Source organism: Cnephaeus nilssonii, assembly GCF_951640355.1.
Source record: "Cnephaeus nilssonii genome assembly, chromosome: 9".
Classification (NCBI taxonomy): domain Eukaryota; kingdom Metazoa; phylum Chordata; class Mammalia; order Chiroptera; family Vespertilionidae; genus Cnephaeus; species Cnephaeus nilssonii.
Genome location: NC_137080.1, coordinates 24,487,626 through 24,507,474, shown reverse-complemented (window position 1 = coordinate 24,507,474; position 19,849 = coordinate 24,487,626). Strand labels below are relative to the sequence as shown.

Genomic DNA, 19,849 nt, shown 5'->3' with positions numbered 1-19,849 from the left:
GGTTATCAAAGGATACTGGAAAATTGAGGGGAAAAAATACACACTTTTTTGTTGTTGTTGTTATTTTTGGTACCGCCAAGGACTATACTAAGCAGAAGTCCCGTAAAGATTTCATACAATTATGAAGTTGTAATGGGGCAGTCCATCTCCAGAAACATCCTCTGATAAGGAGCTGAAGTTTATATTTATTTAACTTTATATTTCTAGGCACCTAGATGAGACACTTCCATGAAGTGATGTGAAATATGGCAGTTGTGTCTCAAATTTATTCCCCTTCCTCCTTTTATTTATTTTAATGGGTTTAGTACAAATTAAGCTTTCACTATCCGCTTCAGTAGGTAGATAGCTTTTGAGGTCTTGTTTGCTATTTATTTGTACTGAGTTAAAATGCACAAATAGTATTATTTTTGTCTTTTCAGTTGTTACCTCATTTGAAGTTATATCATAAACTGAGTGTCTCCTTCAAGAGAACAATTTGTATCTAATTAGCTTCTATAAGACATAAGCAATAGTTCATAAGAATTTAATAGATTCCTATAGGGATGGTTTCATACAGTTTTATAATTGTTATAATGCAGGCATTACCTAAAATTACGTAAAGAAGTAATGTAAGAGGATTGTTACTCCAATGAGTAATTCTTCAGGAAGACATATCATATTGGCTCTAAGCCAAAGCAGCTGTGGTTATATTCTACTAGAGGGCTGGTGCATGAAATTTGTGCACGGGGGTAGGGAGGGAGGGTCCCTCAGCCTGGCCTGCACCCTCTCCAATCTGAGACCCCTCAGGGGATGTCCAACTGCCGGTTTAGGCCCAATCCCGCAGTTGGACATCCCTCTCACAATCCAGGACCGCTGGCTCCTAACTGCTCACCTGCCTGCCTGCCTGATCGCCCCTAACCACTCTGCCTACCTGCCTGATTGCCCCTAACCATTCTCCCCTGCCTGCCTGATCACCCCTAACTGCTCTCCCCTGCTGGTCTGATCACCCCTAACTGCTCTCCCCTGCCGGCCTGATTGCCCCTAACTGCTCTTTCCTGCCAGCCTGATCACCCCCTAACTGCTCCCCTGCCGGCCTGATCACCCCTAACCGCCTCTGCCTCAGCCCCTGCCACCATGGCTTTGTCCGGAAGGATGTCCAGAAGGACGTCCATCCAGAAGACATCGGTCTAATTAGCATATTACCCTTTTATTAGTATAGATAGGGACCAGAGCCTTTAGCTCACTCAGTTCTCACCACAAGTGACAAGTCACCTCCTGTGACGACCACTTCCATTCCTGTGCCTGGTGCACCAAAAGAGAGATGATGGTAGAGTAGCTCCCATGCAGGGCATGGAGGCATCTCTCCTTCCAGTGACACAAGGACAGTGTTGACTGTGATGGGCCTTTAGCCAAAAGCAAATGATAGAACACAGAGTTGTAAGAGACCAGCGATCACTCAACCTAACTCCCAGTATGTTACTTTACAGAGAGGTGAAATGACACCTGGCTATTCAGGAGCAGACCAGAACTTACACATATCTACCCAGACCATAGTCCAGTATCTCATACATTCATTAACTTATTTATTCATGTTTTTATTGAGTACCTACTCTGTGCCATTCAATTTGCTTGGCTGTTAGTGGGGTACAAATATGAACAAAACATGGCCCTGGCATCCAAGGTGACTCACGCTGTGGGATGGGGGAATCATGTAAAGAAACATTTGCAGTTAGTACATGCAGTGCTGTCATAGAGGTGTGTATGAGGGTTAGTGACAGCCAAAATATGGCATCATCTACTTCTTTTGGGAAGATAGGCATCATAGAAGACAGTGAAGGCCAGCTTCACAGAAAACGGGCTTTTTATGCTGTGCACAGGGGATGCTATTTGGCATAAAGAGAAGGGCTTTTCCTTGTTACTTGGAAGAGAGAGGATCTTCCTATCAAGAGAACAGTATGAAAGGCTGTCATTTGCTGCTCTGGAGAGATGTATCATAAATCAGATTTTGAAAATTCTCCATACTGTGTTCCTAACTTTGTTGATTATCCAACATTTTTCTTTTTATCCTATATAATAAAAGGCCAATATGCAAATTGACCGAATGGCGAAATGGCCTGTAGCTATGACACGCCCTGACCACCAGAGGGAAGACACTCAACACAGGAGCTGCCCCCTGGTGGTCAGTGTGCTCCCACAGGGGGAGCGCCGCTCAACCAGAAGCCGGGCTCATGGCTGGCGAGCGCAGTGGCAGTGGTGGGAGCCTCTCCCGCCTCCACAGGAGCACTAAGGACTCCTCTGAGGCAGACATCCCCTGAGGGGTCCCAGACTGGGAGAGGGCACAGGCTGGGCTGAGGGACCCCCGCCCCAGTGCACGAATGTTGTGCACTGGGCCCCTAGTTTTATAATAATAGTTTATTCAGAGACCTGTGCATGTACATGTGTGTGTCTGTGTGTGTGCATGTGGGCTTGATTGTGTGCACACAATAGCTGCTTGTGAAAGACCTGTAAGAAAAACGTCTGTCAACCTTCCCCCACAGTGTCACTCATCCGTCTCTTGATTTCCATTCCCTGGGCACCACCATTGCCCAAGGCCTTATTGTGAGGTCCCTGGACTTTTGCAATAGTTACCTAAATACATTTCCCCTCCAATATGAAATACAACCACCTAGTTAATATTTTAAAAACTTTAACAAGGTTTACGTTTTATTTGTCTTTCTTGGGTAATACATTCACCTGGGTAATACATTTAAAAATTTTAAAGTGCAAAAGAATGTGTGGTATAGGGGAAAGTCACTCTCCTTCCTTGTCCTTCAGCCAGCCAGCTCCCCTCTTCATTGGAAGCATGTTATTAGTTTCTTGTCTATCCTTCCAGAGATATTTTATGATTGTACAACTTAGAATTTTCTTTTTCTCCCTTTTATACATAAATAGGAGCATAGAGTAAAAACCATTCTAGCCCCGATTAGAGCATTGACCCGTGCACCAAAAGGTTGTGGGTGTGATTCCCGGTCAAGGGCACCTACCTAGGTTGTAGGCTTGTGTGAGAGGCAACCAGTTAATGTGTCTCTCTCACATCAATGTTTCTCCCTCCTTTCCTCCCCTACTCCTACTCCCCCCCCTCCCTCCCTTCCACTCTCTGTAAAAATCAATGGAAAAAATGTCCTTGGGTGAGGATTAAAAAAACCACCATTCTGTACTTTGCTCTCTCTTCACGTAGCAGTATATCTTGGAGATCTTTCCATATCACTACATAAAGAACTTCCTCATTCTTTGTTTGGCTGCATTGAAGTTCATTGTATGGCGGTATCATAGTTGATTCAACCAGTTTCTAGTTGATAGACATTTATTTTGTTCCCAACCTTTGCAGTTAGGAAAGTATTCCCTGTGTGTTGAAACTTCATTATGAATATGGCTCAGCTTAAAAAACACTTTGCCCAATGCCCAGAGAAAAGAGTACTATATTTTGGCATTCAAAACCCTCTTCAATGACTTTCTAATCTTATTATTTGTACTTTCCAAAATGAACTGTCTGCTTTAGCCCAAAGATTACATTTAAGACCTTTTTCAAATACTTCGTTAATTTTCTTTTCTATACTTCCCCAAATGAACTGTCTTCTTTAGTCAGTGATAATATTTGTTCTTCCCTAAATGGGCCTTTGCTGTTCTTAGTCCTCTAGCTATGATCCTCACCTCCCAGCCTTGCCTTTGGAAGTTGTGTCTGTTCTTGTTGGCTCATCTTGAGTTCCACCCTCTCTGCTGATCTTCTCAATTCTTAGTAACATCTTCTTTCTCTTAGAAACCCCAGCCCTTGATGTACTAATATATACTCTTTTGACTTAGCATGTGTGTGCACACATGCATGTGCATCTAGGCTTATGATATTTCTTTTTAAATGTGTACATGCCCTTTTTGTCAGCAAGATTCTGAAGTATTGAAGGTTTTTTAGTTATATGTATTTTATGGCTCTCAAAATTACCCAGCACAATTCCTTTCTCTATAGATTTTTGTTTACTTATCTGTTATCCTTAAACATTCAGAAGTCTTACATCCTGCTCTAAGTCAAAGCCCTCATTGGTTTCCCTTGCCACCATGTTGATCCTGGATGAAGAATGATGGCTGGTCCCCTGAGTTTTGTATGGCTCTTCCCTCACCTGCCACAGCTGGCTTCTCTTATTTTCTATTTTCTTTTTTTTTAAATATACTTTTATTGATTTCAGAGAGGAAGGGAGAGGGAGAGAGAGATAGAAGCATCAATGATCAGAGAGAATCATTGACCGGCTGCCTCCCGCACGTCCCCTACTGGGGATTGAGCCCACAACCGGGGCAAGTGCCCTTGACTGGAATTGAACCTGGGACCCTTCAGTCCACAGGCCAATGCTCTATCCACTGAGTCAAACTGGCTAGGGCCTGGCGCCTCTTCTTAGCCACCCTTGAGGCTTCACAAATGTCTTACATTTGTTGTTTCCATGACAACATGCATACCTCCTTTTCCAATAAACTGTTTTATTTCTTTTTTCTAAATTATGATTCCTCACCCTCAGTGAAGCCTTTATACCACAGGCTTTTCTAGATTCTCCTCCACGATTCTAGTCACTTTAACATCTAGGGATAATAATGATAGCAGCTAGCTTTATCAAGAGCTTTCTATGCACCAGGCACATTATTTGCATGATCGCATTCCTCAACCTAAAAGACAGGGATACTGCCCGCAACATGCTTATTGCATTCTGTTTCTTGTTGAATAATACATAATCATGTTTATGATTATTTATTGACAGATGGCCTTACTGTCTGTGTGTGGATTGGCCCATTTTGATAAGTGGCCAATGCCCTTTATTTCCAGCTGCCCTGGAGACAGCATGCTGCTTGGTCTCCTCCCAGTGAGGTTGTACTTATTCAGGCAAAACAAACTCATTTTAACAGTTTCCAAAAGATCATGACTGGTAAAATAATTCTACATCTACATATTCTGCCAAAATTATTTTTATCAGAAACTCTATTCAGTTTTTGGATTTTACATATTTGTGCTGTTTTTTGTGCTCTCCCGACTCTGCTCTGTCAGATTATAAATGTCTCAGATGCAAAAACTTATTCTACACTCCCTGAAATCTCTAATTGCTAATAAAATTATTAACACATAATTTCCCATAAAGTATAGTTCAGTTAATTAATTGAATTAATTAGTTTTGTATTGACATCTTTACTTTTTTTCCCCCCCAGGAAATCATTTGCCAGAAGAATACTGTGAGTATTTTACTTAACCCTTCTAGAAACTTTATCTTTTCTTTTCCATCAACTAATTTGTTATTTTCATCTTCACAAAATTTTAATTTCTATCTCTTTAGAGTTTCTGATATATCCATATAGATATGATTATTTTATCTAAATATTCCTTTATAGTAAGATTTCATTTATAATATTGGGAGGTGACACTGATTCTTGCTTTTTTAAAAGTACAGAATTACATTTTTGAAAAAATGCAAAGTATATCCAATTTTGTGGAATTATGAATGACACTAAAGCAGCATACTATATATACACAGGTGTATGCATGTATGTATATCTACATATATATAATATAAGCTATATATAAAATTATAGATATACATATACACATAAATACGTGCACATATCTACACTTATAATAGAGTAATATGTAAATTGGTCCGGGACACCATCACGTAATGACTGAACAGCAGGAGGACTGGGCAGCGAGCTACAAGCTGCGGATAGCTACAGGAGGGCGTGCAGCAGAGAGATACGAGCGATGGTGAGTGGGGTCGCCAGCTGAGGCAAGCTGCAGTGAGCTACTCATGCACGGATTCGTGAGCAGGGCCACTAGTATAGATATAATTATATATGCATAATTCTATCTAATTTATCATCTATTTATCAATATGATTGATTTAAGTTCTCAAGTCTTGTATCTGTTTTTGAGATAACACTACAAAATTCCTATCCTCCACACAGAATTAAAAGTTAAACAGTGATAGAAATAAAATTTTAAAAATGTTTAAATGCCTGAAGAAAAAGAACATACAGGTGAATCACCTGTTATACCAATGGTTGTATTTTTCATTTTGGAAAGTAAGTCAGTATTTGAAAACTTTAAAGAATGTATCTCTGCAACTTAGAGTAGAAATAATATACTATAAATATCTGCATGATTCAATTTAAGATGATAACATTAAAAGTACAATTGATAGCTTTTCCTTAGATCAGAAATGTAAAAGCTTATGGTTAAGATTTTACCAGGTCAGAGACTCATTGCAGCATAAATAATGTTGCCATTATGAACTCATTCTGCATTCAACAGGAAATGAACAATTATTGCTTCATGCATCAATTCAGTGTAACAGATTTCATTAAACAAATATTGATTGAGCATGTACCATGTGCAAAGCTTCGGGCTGGTGCCACAGGGATTCACGAAGGAGGTTGAAAGTGACAACCACCACATTTCATAGCTGCTCTGAGACAACAAATGAGAAGTTCCAGCGTCTAATTAGGGGGAAAAGCCAGTAAACAAATAAGCAAGCAAACCAATTAGAAAATTAACATAAGGCAACATGCTAAAGAGTGGGTGACCATTGCATCAAGTGGTCATGGAAGGTCTTTCAGAGGAGGTAGCAAGTGCTACCTGAGACCTGAATGGTAGGTTTGGATGTGTGGAGAAGCAGGCTTATAAGATGACAGAAGATTGCACATTATGACCAAGTTGCCATTGATTTGAGTAAGCTGCTGTTTTAGGTGCTTGGTGTCCTTATCAAAAGTTGAGTATTTTGAGCATATATTTCAATATGTTTGAATGCTGAGAGCATTTCTTCCCAGAAGCATAATTCATTTGCCACACATGCATATGTTCATTTTTATGGGTTTTTTTAGAAATTAAATACAGAATTGGCATTATTTTAATTAAAACAGTGAAGATTATTAGAATAAGACTAGATTTTGAGCTGTAGGTTTTTATAGCCATGGAAACAAGCATGGGCTCAAGGGATTGGCATTGTTATTTTATGACTATGCCTTAATGTTTTGAAATTTAAGGAAATATGGTCCTTTTAAAAGCAGTTTAAATATTGTAGAATTAGTATCTTCTTAATAAAAGGCTTTTTTTTTTTTTTGCACCTGAGATGTCTGTTCTTTGTTCTTGATCACACAGTGGTTGGTTTGTGTATTTTTTAAATCCTCACCTGATGATATGTTTTTATTGAGAGAGAGAAGAAGAAGAAGAAGAAGAAGAGAGAGAGAGAGAGAGAGAGAGAGAGAGAGAGAGAGAGAGAGAAACATTGATTGGTTGGGTTGCCTCCCATATGTGCCCTGACTGAGGACCGTAGATGCAACCTAGGTATGTACCCTGACTGGGAATCGAACCTGCAATCCCTTGTTGTACGGGACAGTGCTCCAACCAACTGAACCACCTGGCCCGGGCACACAGTAGTTGTTGTTATTTTGTTTTGGATCATTAGTGACTTCAAACTGGGGTTGGTAGCAATCTTGTAAACTTAGAAACTGCAGTAATAATATTTCTAAGTTCTATGTGAGCCCACTTGGGAAAGAAATGTTTCCATATTATTTTGAAAAAGTGCTTTTCTCAGCTGTTTATATATTTAAAAAGAAACAACAACCAACCCCCACACTTTTTCCCCACTGCACCCCTAGTAATATGCCTGTGCCTCCTGCAGCTTCTCAGCCTCTCCTGTGTTTTTTTTTAACAACAGTGGGATATTGGGGAAAAAAATTTATTGCCTCAGAAACATAGGCAATAAAGTGCAGTGAGGCCAGGAACTTAGAAAAACCTTAGCATGCAGGGTATTGTGAACAAGAATTCTGAAGCCTTATTCTTTGGGTTTTGAAGAAGACAATTTCAGGAATCTATTTTTTCTCTGCTGTTTGCATGACTCTCATTTGTCTCTCTTTGCCCCTACACTGCTCAACATACACCCAGACATCTGATAGTCATTCTCTCCCAGAATTCGTTTTGCACAGATGTATTATTCCCCAATGCCCAGTATTGCAACAACAGTGTGTCATATTTCATGTCTTATACACAAATGCACGTGGTATTAAGACTCCTGAGGATACTGAACTTGATCCATCAGCAGAAGAATAATATTCTGAAACTCTAATATCACTTTTCTAGTTCATTGTCTTTCCATCTTCCCCCCCCCCTACTTTTGTGACTTAGAAGATTCAGAGCATTTTCTTTTGTGATTTTGTTATAGTGCTTATCTAAAACAGAAGCATTTGATTCTGTTGCTCTTTTATAACCTGTTCATAGTTTAAGCTTTGGAAAGCAGCCTCTGACTGTACGGCCTTTCTTTTCTGCCTGGGCACTGGCTTGGGTAAAAGGATTAAATTGGTGGCCATGCTATGGAATCTTGGCAACATTTTAAAAGCAGGATATGTTGATTTCCCCTCTCTCTGACTAGTCTTCCAATTATTGTTGCATGAAGGAGAACTTGAGAAAGGAACACCTTTGTGTTCTTGATTTAAAAATCAAACGTCAACCTCTGGAAGTTCTTCTGATACTTTAAATGGAAGCCAGGTTTCTGCTTCATTACCTTACATACAAGCAGTGCCTCAAAAGAATAAAATGTTCGTAAATAATTAAGTCTGGCCACTAGGGCATTTGGCACTTCTTGTCTGTTTACTATGTGACAGTAACTTGGCTCATGCAGGGTTCAAGGAAGGTGACCTGAGGCAAAGGGTTGGCGTGCCAGCATGTAAAGGACACTGGGGAGGGTGCCCAGCCCCCTAGTGATAATGGCAAACCCTCTGGAGAAAGAGTCCCTGGCTGGAGTCCCAAACACAGCACCGACCAGCTGTGACCTCTCAAAGCCTTACCTGTTTCCTCACCTGTAAAACGGAGACAGTAGCAGCTTCTTCGGTGGTTGTTTTGGACTGTGACCGCTCATTCCCTGGCACATGCCAGTGGTAAATAAATGTTTGTTCTCATTAGTTTATTCCTGAGGGTCAGAGCAGTGATGTTTTGTTCTCTGAAATGCTGATATGGCTAGGAACTCCCTATGCTCCCTGGAATAGTGTTAAATAGAGTTTTCCACATACTCATTCTAATTTTCAGTCCTTTCATTTTTTCTTTTTCTGTGGTTTCTCCTTTAGAGGTCTCTCCTGGGTTTGTATTTTTGCTTGAAACTCTTTTATGTTCCAATCATGTATTTCTAACTTTCTTTTGGATATTTTCTCTTTGAGTATCCTGCTCCCCTGAAATCCTAACCTCTCTAAAAGTGAACATTTCACCCTTCCACCCCAAAACAAACCTCAGCTTCATTAAAAATATACATATATTTTTATTGACTTCAGAGAGAAAGGGAGAGGGAAAGAGAAATGGAAGCATCAATGATGAGAGAGAATCATTGATCGGCTGCCTCCTCCATGCCCCACACTGGGGATCGAGCCCACAACTTGGGCATGTGCACTGACCAGGAATCAAACCGTGACCTCCTGGTTCATAGGTTGAGGTTCAACTACTGAGCCATGCTGGTTGGGCCAAACCTCAACTTCTTGACCTTCTTCCCGTATATTAATGGGAAGTCAGGTTCTGTTTGATTAATTGCCTGATATCCCGAGTGCAGAATGTCCATACATACTTAAGTCTGGTTCTGCTTTCTGAATTCTTACTGTGGAGTCATCTTTGACTCCTTCTTCCCCTCTCTCTCAATCTCTGTAACCAGTTGGCAGGTCTAGATGATTCTTTCTTTTTGACATTGAGGGCATGTGTCCATTGCTACTGCTGCTAGTCTGGTCATGCTTTGTAGCTTCCTACCTAATTTTCTGCCCAGACTGTCAGAATGCACTGCCTTGATGGTGTTTCCTTTCCTGCTCTGAATCCTCCATGATTCTCCCTGCCCAGCATATGTAATTTAAAATCCTCAGCTTTGGCTCTGTAAATATATATATATATATATATATATATATATATATATATACACACACACACACACACACACACACACACACACATATATATATATATATATATATATATGTAATTTTTAAATATATTTTATTGATTTTTTACAGAGAGGAAGGGAGAGGGATAGAGAGTTAGAAACATCGATGAGAGAGAAACATCGATCAGCCGCCTCCTGCACACTCCCCACTGGTTATGTGCCCACAACCAAGGTACACGCCCTTGACCGGAATCGAACCTGGGACCCTTGAGTCCGCAGGCCAACGCTCCAGCCACTGAGCCAACCCGGTCAGGGCCAATAAAAATATATTTTTAAAAATAATAATAAATTAAAATCCTCAGCTTTGCCTTCACTCCCCTTCCCTGGGCCCTAAGCACTGGTCAGACTTGCTTATCACTCAGGAGTGCCCAGTGTGCTTTTTGCCTTTTCTCTTCCCAGCTCCACTTTGTTTGCACTAGTGTACCCTCACTTGGCTCCATTAGGAACCGACAGGAGATTAGGATGAGTGAGTGGAGGAGAGCAGCATGGACTGGGCATATGATATATGAGAGAGGCAGAATTTGGATAGTCAGGCCTTTGTACTACGTGATATGTTTTATCTTCATCTCAGGAGCACGGGAGAGGACTTTAAACAGCTGAGGGATGTGATCTGATATGGGTTGTAAAAGGATCACTTTGACAGCTGGGTAGGCAATAGATTGAGGGCAGGAGGGGAAGCAGGGAGACAGTGGTTCAGGCCGGTGTGTTAGTGACATTGGTGCTGGCGAGAAGATGGAGGGAAATGGACAAATATGAGATATATTTTAGAGGTAGAATAAATAGGATTTTGATAGGATATGGGAGGTAAAGGAAATGGAAGCATCAAGGATAACTTCTACGTCTCTAGTTTTAGTAACTGGGAGACTAATGGAGCCATGACGGAGACACAGCGACCTGGAGGGGGGTAGCTTAGTTCTGTCACGTTGGCAGCCCTTAAATGTTACTTCTTCTTATTTTCCTGTATTTGCATTGCATCTCTCTGATTAAATTTTAAGTTCCCCGAAGGCAGAAGGCCGTGTTTTAAATGACACTGTTTTTCCTACAACATATATCATGTGCCTCAGCCCTGAGAGATGGTGAATATTTAAACTGATTGATAGAAACTGTGCCATACTGTTGTTGTTTTTTTAATCATCTGTAAGTCCTCATTGCTTGAAGGAAGCAATTAAAGAAATGGGAGGAAATTTCCCTTTTCATAGGTCATACATAAAAAATGAGGCTCTTCGCTTTCCTGTCACATTCAGAATTATTACTTAAAGTGCTCACTTAAGTAAGACTTGGGGTTACGCTAGTGAGGCGTCCTCAGGCTGGCTCACCACCTCCCGGTGCCTCCCTCCTCAGATGTGCACTGGGAATTACACGTTCGTCCCCTACATGGTGACTCCGCACAACAAGGTCTACTGCTGTGACTGTAGCTTCATGAAGGGGCTGTCAGAGCTCATGCAGTCCAACTTCGAGCTGCTTCTGGGACCCATCTGCTTACCTCTGGTGGATCGTTTCATTCAACTTCTGAACGTGGCACAAGCTGGCTCCAGGTCAGTTTAATAAAGGAAGTGTTAGTCTGCTTTACTTATTTGTGCATCTGATGAGATGTTTCTTAGATATAGTACACAGCAGCCAAGAAGCAGGAAAAATGTATAATGTCCTCTAAGTGAATAAAATAGATGCCCCGTAGTTTACATGTTGCATTTCATTCACTTATTCACAGACTAACTTGAAATCAGAAATATAAAAGACTGCTGTGTTATAGAGATAGTAGAGCTAAAAATTAAAGTACAGAAACATTATCCTAGTAAATGTCCAGGGACTTTTATTGTAAGAGCAAGAACTCGGCAAAAATTGCTGAGAGCATTATTATATTTTATTTAAATATTATATGGTTTCTTATTTATTTTTATTTAAGGGTGATTTATATTGTTAAATGATGATATTGAGTCAGAAAGTAAAGGTTATATTATGTTCAAATCATAGGCACACCTTAATTTATTTAGAATAATTTATATTCAAAACCATAAAACTAAAAATAAAGTTTGGGCATTTTAAATGGTTCATTACAGGTTCTTGGGAAATTCATTAACATAGAATATCTACCTTTAATTCTTCCTGAAGCAAGGCAGAGTGTCAATAGAAATATAGGATTTCTAATTTCTTAATAATGCTACTTATATGAGGTGTTCATTCTGTGCATTTTAATGAATTGAAAGCTGCCAATGATGCAAATGCCATTCTTTTTCATATAAAATTATTACTTTTCATTGAAATTCTTTCTAGTATTAACTCTTTGAAATGTGTTTTCCCATCAGCCAGTATTTCCGGGAATCTATACTCAATGATATCAGGAAAGCTCGTAATTTATACACTGGTAAAGAACTGGCAGCTGAATTGGCAAGAATTCGGCAGCGATTAGATAATATTGAAGTCTTGACAGCAGATATTGTCATAAATCTGTTACTTTCCTACAGAGATATACAGGTAAGAAGATGCTTAAAATCTTTTTCATACAGCATATTGGAAATATATGGAAGTATTAACATCAAATTTCAGTTAACTAAGTCATTCATGTTAGTACATGTAATTTTTTATTGACTCTTGTATGCTTTCTGTCCCAAGATTTTATGATGAACGAGATAGATTCATATGAGTAACAGCTAGTGATTATGAAAGACTTGTATTATAAAGGTCTTTTTACTCCAGAGGGACTTAAAGAAAAATTTGCAAGCATAGCTAACCCATGGACAATCTGTTCTATTATGTTAGCCTCAGGTTCACCTGCCAGTCAATAAGTAAAAGCTTTGTTTTGGTAAATAGCCAAAATTTTGAGAGTTTTGTGGACATATCTCCATTAAAATTATGTTGCTTAAAATTGATAACCAGGAGGAAGAAATATGCAATTGATTAATTATAAAAATAACTTTAAAATATTTTTAATTTTTAATTACTGTTGACATACAATATGTTTTAGCTATACAACATAATGATCAGATATTTTTATAACTTACAATGTGATCACCCTACATAGTTATCACATTATTGTTCACTATGTTCCCTATGCTGTACTTTTACATTCCTGTAAAAAGAACTTTTAAAATATATAATATAAAATACACCCACATTCCATACTATTTTATTGACATGACTTGAAATTGTAAAAATATAAGTAGAATGAAACTTCCTCTGAGTTGGGGATTTGCGATTAGATTTTTACAATAAAATTTAAGTGAGTTCTGGTTTCTTATTTTCAGCCTTTCAGGACTGAGTTAAGAACAGCAGAGATTTGTCCAAGTGACGAAGTGTGGCACTTAGGGTCCTATGACTAGAGTAGCTTATTCATGTTGAAATAAAGTTGTTTTGTTGATGATAACAGAAGTTCAATCAGTTGCTCCATGTTCTTGATATTTTGGAAATTATTTCCCTAAAGTAATTGATAGGACACTGCATGCCAGGAGTCTGGCTCCATGGAGAAGTACAACCTTATTAAGTCAGAATAACATTATCATGCTAGATAGTTTATTGTTTTGCTGGTTAGATGTGGTAACTGTATTTCTAATGTTTTAATCTATATAATCAAAACCCTAATTTTTTTAAAAAAAAAAGTTTCTTCTTGATTGTAGCTTTTTCAATGTATTCCTTGGATTTTAGTTCTTTTTTCAATGCCCTACTCAGATTAAGATAGCTGGTTGTCAAAAAGCATATCATTGTCAGAACTTTCTCCTACTGGTTTAATTCTATGCCGTTCTTCTCTTGTTTAAAGGAATATGATTCTATTGTGAAGCTGGTAGAGACTTTAGAAAAGCTGCCAACCTTTGATTTGGCCTCCCATCATCATGTGAAGTTTCATTATGCATTTGCACTGAATAGGTAAGAAGAAAAATTTCCTGTTCACAGTGTGCTAACATATTATTTTTTAACCTGTATATACTTTATAGGGTATATGTTTTTGCTTTAGCCCTACAACCACTCCCTATTAGAATGCAATATTAATATTTCCACTTGAACCATGTAAAATATAGGAAGCATGCGTTTTGATTATTTTATGATTTTTTGTTAGTAATAGAAGATTCGCAATCTTTTTATAATAAAATCCTTATAAGTTTGTATCTGCTATTTACAGGTTTTAGAATTTTTTAAATTATATGAATATCATATTATCTTTAAGCAAATATACTCAATACCAAGTGGTTATTCATGCAAAAATTGACTAAAATAGGCCCGGCTGGCATGGCTCAGTGGTTGAGTGGTGACCTATAAACCAGGAAGTCATGGTTTTATTCCTGGTCAGGGCACATGCCCAGGTTGCAGGCTTGATCCCCAATGTAGGGCGTGCAGGCAGCAGCCGATCAATGATTCTCTCTCATCATTGATGTTTCTGTCTCTCTCCTTCTCCCTTCCTTTCTGTAGTCAATAAAAACATATATTTTTTAAAAATTGACTAAAATAGGTTTAAAGGTAGTTATGTCTAGGTGAACATATTCTGAACCAGATAACATTTTCACTAGGACTGCTCTGGACACACCTAATTATAATCATAGGTCATGTGTCCATGAATCTTCTAGGTCCAGGACTAATACTGCTGCTCCTAGTCCTGCCCCTCTCCCTTCTGTCCCCATCATGGCACACATCATACATACTTGCTATTTTAGAACGAGCTACACAAAGCAGCTTTTTAAATAATTGATTGGTCACACATAGAAATCAGGCAATCCTTGGGTTAAAGTTGATTTGTTGGTATTGTCTGTGAATTACTTTGCTCGGTGTTTTGGAGCAAAAGCCATTAAAACCTAAAGTCAGGGTTTTGTCCCTGTTTGGATTAGTTGACTCTGCCCCATTTGGGGCCACAAACTGCATTCCTAATCTCACCTAATCTCACTTCTCCAGCTTGAACCTGCATATAGACTGCAGGGAAATTGGAAGGACTATGGATAGGTAAGAACAAACCATCACCGTTATCAGGAAAGCAATTCAAGAGAGTTCCTTGTTAGACCCAGGAGACAAGCAGTAGGATTAAAAAACAAAAAGGGTTGGGACAGAGGCTTACAGAGGACTCTCAAAGTCTAATTGTTTTTATTCTGCCTAGTATGAATCAATATATTAGAATTTTAAAAAGATAATTGACTTACCTGGTTTGACTTAGTGGATAGAGTGTTGGCCTGCAGACTGAAGGGTCCCAGGTTCAATTCTGGTCAAGGGCACATGCCTGGGTTGTGGGCTCAATCCCCAGTGTGAGGCATGCAAGAAGCAGCCGATCAATGATTCTCTCTCATCATCAATGTTTCCATCTCTCCCTCTCCCTTCCTCTCTGGAATCAATAAAAATATTTTTTAAAAAGATAATTAACCTACTCTGTATTGAAACAAGGATTTTTTTCTCCCCCTACCTTAGGAGAAATCTCCCTGGAGATAGAGCAAAAGCTCTTGATATTATGATTCCCCTGGTGCAAAGTGAAGGGCAAGTAGCTTCAGATATGTATTGCCTAGTTGGTCGAATCTACAAAGACATATTTTTGGACTCTAATTTCATGGACACTGAAAGTAGAGACAATGGAGCATTTTGGTGAGTACGGAGGTTAAGATGAATGACAAACGTATGACATAAAAAAATTGTTTGCAAATTGAAGAGTTAAATTACTATTATTATTTAGATTATGTGTTATGAAATAAACCTTAGAATTTATAGCTTTAGTAAACAAGTTTGATGAAATTCATTTAATATGGCAGAGTAAATTGGGGTACATTAGATGAAAAGATATTTTTAATATAATTTTTTAAAGATATTTTATATATAATATAATGACAGAAACATAATTTTCTAGAAAATTTATAAAAGTTTATTAAGAATATGAAAGAAGAACTGAATGAATGGGAAAATATACCGCATTTGTGGATGAGAAAACGTGATACTTTAAAGACGTAAATTATCCTCAGCGGTTTTTTTTATGTAATTTGACAAATTTATTCTAAAAAATATTTGAAAAATAAAGGACCAAAAATAGGCAAAGCAATTTTGGAGAACAACATGGAGGGACTTATTCTACCAGATAACAAGACCTACTATATAGATGTAATTATAAAGACTACTGGAAAAGATGGATATTGTGGGTGAAAATATGAAGAATTATCAGAGATATATGTAAACTAGAAAAGAACCAAATGGAAATTTTAGAACTAAAGTCAAAATTTCATCAGATGGGATCAATAGCAGGTAGGACACAATATAAGAGGATAAATAAACTTGAAAATAAATTATTAGAAAGCATTCAGATTCAAGCAGAGGAAAGAAAATAATTGAGAAGGAAATCAAGTATCAGTGCCCTGTGGAATAGCATTGAACAGTGTAATATACTGTTGATTAGAGTCTGAAGAGAGAAGTGATATAGCAGAAAATTTTTTTGAAAAATTAATGGCCAAATATTATCCAAATCTGACAAAACAAACAACAAAACAGCCTACAGATCTAGGAAGCTGGGCAAAATCCAAGCAGCATAAATGCAAGGAAAAGCATCCCTTATCACATCATAAGTAGAATTGCTGAGAAAAATCAAAGAAAATATCATAAATACAACTTAGGTAAAAAGATACATTGTATACAGGGGAAAGAGTACTTCCTGACTTCTCATCAGAAGGAAACCAAAAGACAATGGAATAGCATCTTTAAAGTGCTTAAAGAAAAAAACACCAGTCAACCAAGAATTCTGTATCCAGTGATAATGCTTTCAAAAATGAGGTGAAATAAAGACTTTTCTAAATTAAAAAACAACAACCACTGAGATAATTTGTTGCCTGCAGACCTTTACTACAAGAAATGTTTAAAGGAAAATCTTTAGATTGAAGGGAAGTGATACCAGATGGAAAGTTGGATATGTAGGTAGAGCACTGGAAATGGTAAATATATGACTAAAAATAGAAATATCAATGAAGTGAAAAAATAAACCCCAGATAGGGAGCAATGCATGTTACCAATATATTCTGTATACACTGAGTGGCCAGATTATTATGATCTCTGAACGCATAATAATCGGGCCACTCAGTGTGTGTGTGTGTGTGTGTGTGTGTGTGTGTGTGTATTAGAGGCCCGGTGCATGAATTCGTGGGGTCCAGCCAGGCCAGGTGGAGGGGACATGGGCAGTTGGCCGGCCTGCCTGCTGGTCGAACTTCTGGTAGAGGGGGCAATTTGCATATTAGCCTTTTATTATATAGAATATACACTGAGTGACCAGATTATTATGTGTTCGGAGATCAAAATCTGGCCACTCAGTGTATATATAAATAATTCCTAAAATATTTAATAAAAATATTATAAATGGGCATGGGCTATGAACAGGCCATACACAAAAGCAGAATCACAAATGACCAATAAACATTTTTAAAACATATAAAAAAGATGCTTTACCTGCAAGCTAAAACAATGATATACCATTTTATACTGTTTATATAGCATAAGTTTTTAAGCCTGACAATGCCAATCGTTGGCAAAGATGTTAGAGAAATGGGAGTCCTAATCCTCTCCTGGTTGTGATAGAAATTTTTATGACCACTAAAAGATTTTGGCGTTATCAAGGAAATTGACAGGTAGCCTACCCTAGAATCTAGCGATCTACTCCTGGTTATTTACCCTAAGGGAAGTCTTCAAGTTTCTCTCCATAAAAGTGGCATCATAAAATATGTTATATATATAAAATATGTTGAGCAAAATAAGCAAATGGAAGGATGCATAAAGTACAATATAATTTATAGAAACTTTAAAAACAATCGTACACACCTAAGAAAAGTGTATATGCATGAATTCACATCATAAATTCCCAGTTCAGTAGATTAGTTACCAGTGGGGAAGGAGTGGAAAAGGATCATGGAGTGATTTACATGCAGCTGCAAGAATATTTAAGACATTTTACTTCTGAGGCTGAGTGATGGGTATGTGAGGGTGTTTCTTATATTATTCTTTTGTACCTCTTAGTATTCCTAAAGCATTCCTAAAATATCCCCTAATTAAAGAACATATTAAAGGAGGTTGACATACTTCAGGAGTTCCTCCATTATAGCCATAAAATTTTTAAAGTTATGAAACAGAAATCTTAACTTTTAAAGTCTTTTATCATTTCAGCAGTTTAATGGGGAGCTGAAATTAGGATAATGGGTTATAATCAGAGAGGACAAATTTAGGGACAGGATTTTCTTAGATCCTTGTGGAAAGCTTCGGTTTGGACATTTACATTTGTATAATAAATTTTTACTACAACCCAGAGAGTTTTACATTTTCTCTTAACAAATTTTCTTCTTACAAAAGAGGAATGTTACTATGCAGTCCATTGCCGGAAGATTTACACTTTAAGAAAGTTCTTAATTGTAGGGGGATTAGAACCTTATATTTGCAGTACTGTGCCAATATAAATGCTTTGATATGGTAGTGATAATGAAATGCAGAGGTAATCTTTAGAGGCCTGATCTTCATGGTCAGTGAATTTAAATGGAAAACATCTCTTATGAAGTTAGTGAGCATTGTGCACAGGAATAAAATAGAAGTGTTTCTCCATTTGAAAACCAAACGATCTATACTAAAGAGAGCTTTCAAGGTCACATAAAGTTTAGGTAAGGCACAATCTTTTTCTGGTTGTACTTTTGTTTTAGCTTTCTATACTTCCAGATTCTGGCTCCTTTTTTATGGTTCCCATTTATCTTAGGAACATTAATGGTCTCTCAAAGGAGCTCTATGTTCAAGGTTTTCAGGTCAAATTGAAGATGTCAGATTTCTATTCCATTTTAAGGTATCCACTAATTTTCTAGGAAGAACAGGGAAGACTGTTAGAGCTCAAAGCCTTCTAATGGGAGGGTCCTTAGGAGTTAATCTTATATTGATCTTGTGTGTGTCACTCACTGATTATTGAGTAACATAAGAATGTCACTTTTACTGTAGGTTACTTATCTATAACCTGCCACTATTGTCATTATATCCTTTGCCCTAATGGTTGCTAAGAAGGTCTCCCTCCATTTTAGCATGGGTGTTTTTTTCCACGCCCTCTCACTGAAAAGCTACTTCGGTGTTTCTTAGAGTTTTGATCCAACTCCCGCAGTACTGCAAACCCACTCATTCGTGTTGGTGTGTTGGCATTGTCCCCAAGCTCCATTTCTTTTAGAGCTGAGAAGTAAAAGCACCTTGTCAAGGTGCTGACACAAAGGGCATCATTGAGGTTATTAGGCTTCCTGGCCATACTTACCCTGGATACCACATTTCCTGAGTCATGGGTCCCAAAGGGATGTTTCAACTGACCTTTTTTGAGCCTCTGGGTTTCCACTTGTCAAATACTGATGTTGGGATAAGGAGTGGGATGTCATGGCAGGCTCTTCCCACTGACACTCTCCATGGCCTGACTCATTTTCTGTTGGCTTGAACAGACAGCAGTCTACTGACCACAGGAAGTTTAAGGATAAGATCTTCAACATAGAGAAACAGTCCCAAGCAGTTGTGCTCACAAAGGCTCATAGGGTCTTTCTGGCAGTTCCCCTTTCTAACATCATTACCGAGTTCAATGTCCCTCTCTTATGTTAGAGGGAGAAAGTCTTACACGCCGAGCATTGTATTTGGGACAAGTACTGTGCCAAGGCACCCTTTTACTTCTAGATGACCCTCTAATGCAGGTCTGGGGCTCAGAAGGCAAAAATAGAAAATTAAGAAAAATGTTTATAGCTTAGATGTTTAAAGTTTGCAGAACTGTAATATGTTAGAACAAACTTTCATTGTTGAGTCTTATCTGGAAGAGAGGGTGAGTTGTGCAAAAAATAGAAAATACGAAAAAAGTTTATGGTTTAGGTTTTCTGAAGTTTGCCTGGATGGAGGTAAATGGTTTGAATGAACACATCCTGCTGATATAAGTATAAAAAACAGTGCTCTAACAGTTGGTGTTT

General features: G+C 38.2%; 1 protein-coding gene across 2 annotated transcripts in view; it reads left to right on the top strand.

Moving 5' to 3' along the window:
* Positions 1-19,849, top strand: part of MAP3K5 (mitogen-activated protein kinase kinase kinase 5) — a 159,124-nt gene that overhangs the window by 54,231 nt on the left and 85,044 nt on the right. The window contains exons 3-7 of one of the 2 annotated variants that reach the window (XM_079780408.1): positions 5,200-5,223; positions 11,295-11,488; positions 12,257-12,425; positions 13,705-13,811; positions 15,333-15,503. In XM_079780408.1, coding sequence (XP_079636534.1) covers positions 5,200-5,223; positions 11,295-11,488; positions 12,257-12,425; positions 13,705-13,811; positions 15,333-15,503 — 665 coding nt within the window. The remainder of the gene's footprint in view (positions 1-5,199; positions 5,224-11,294; positions 11,489-12,256; positions 12,426-13,704; positions 13,812-15,332; positions 15,504-19,849) is intronic. The other variant, XM_079780409.1, reaches the window with a different exon arrangement.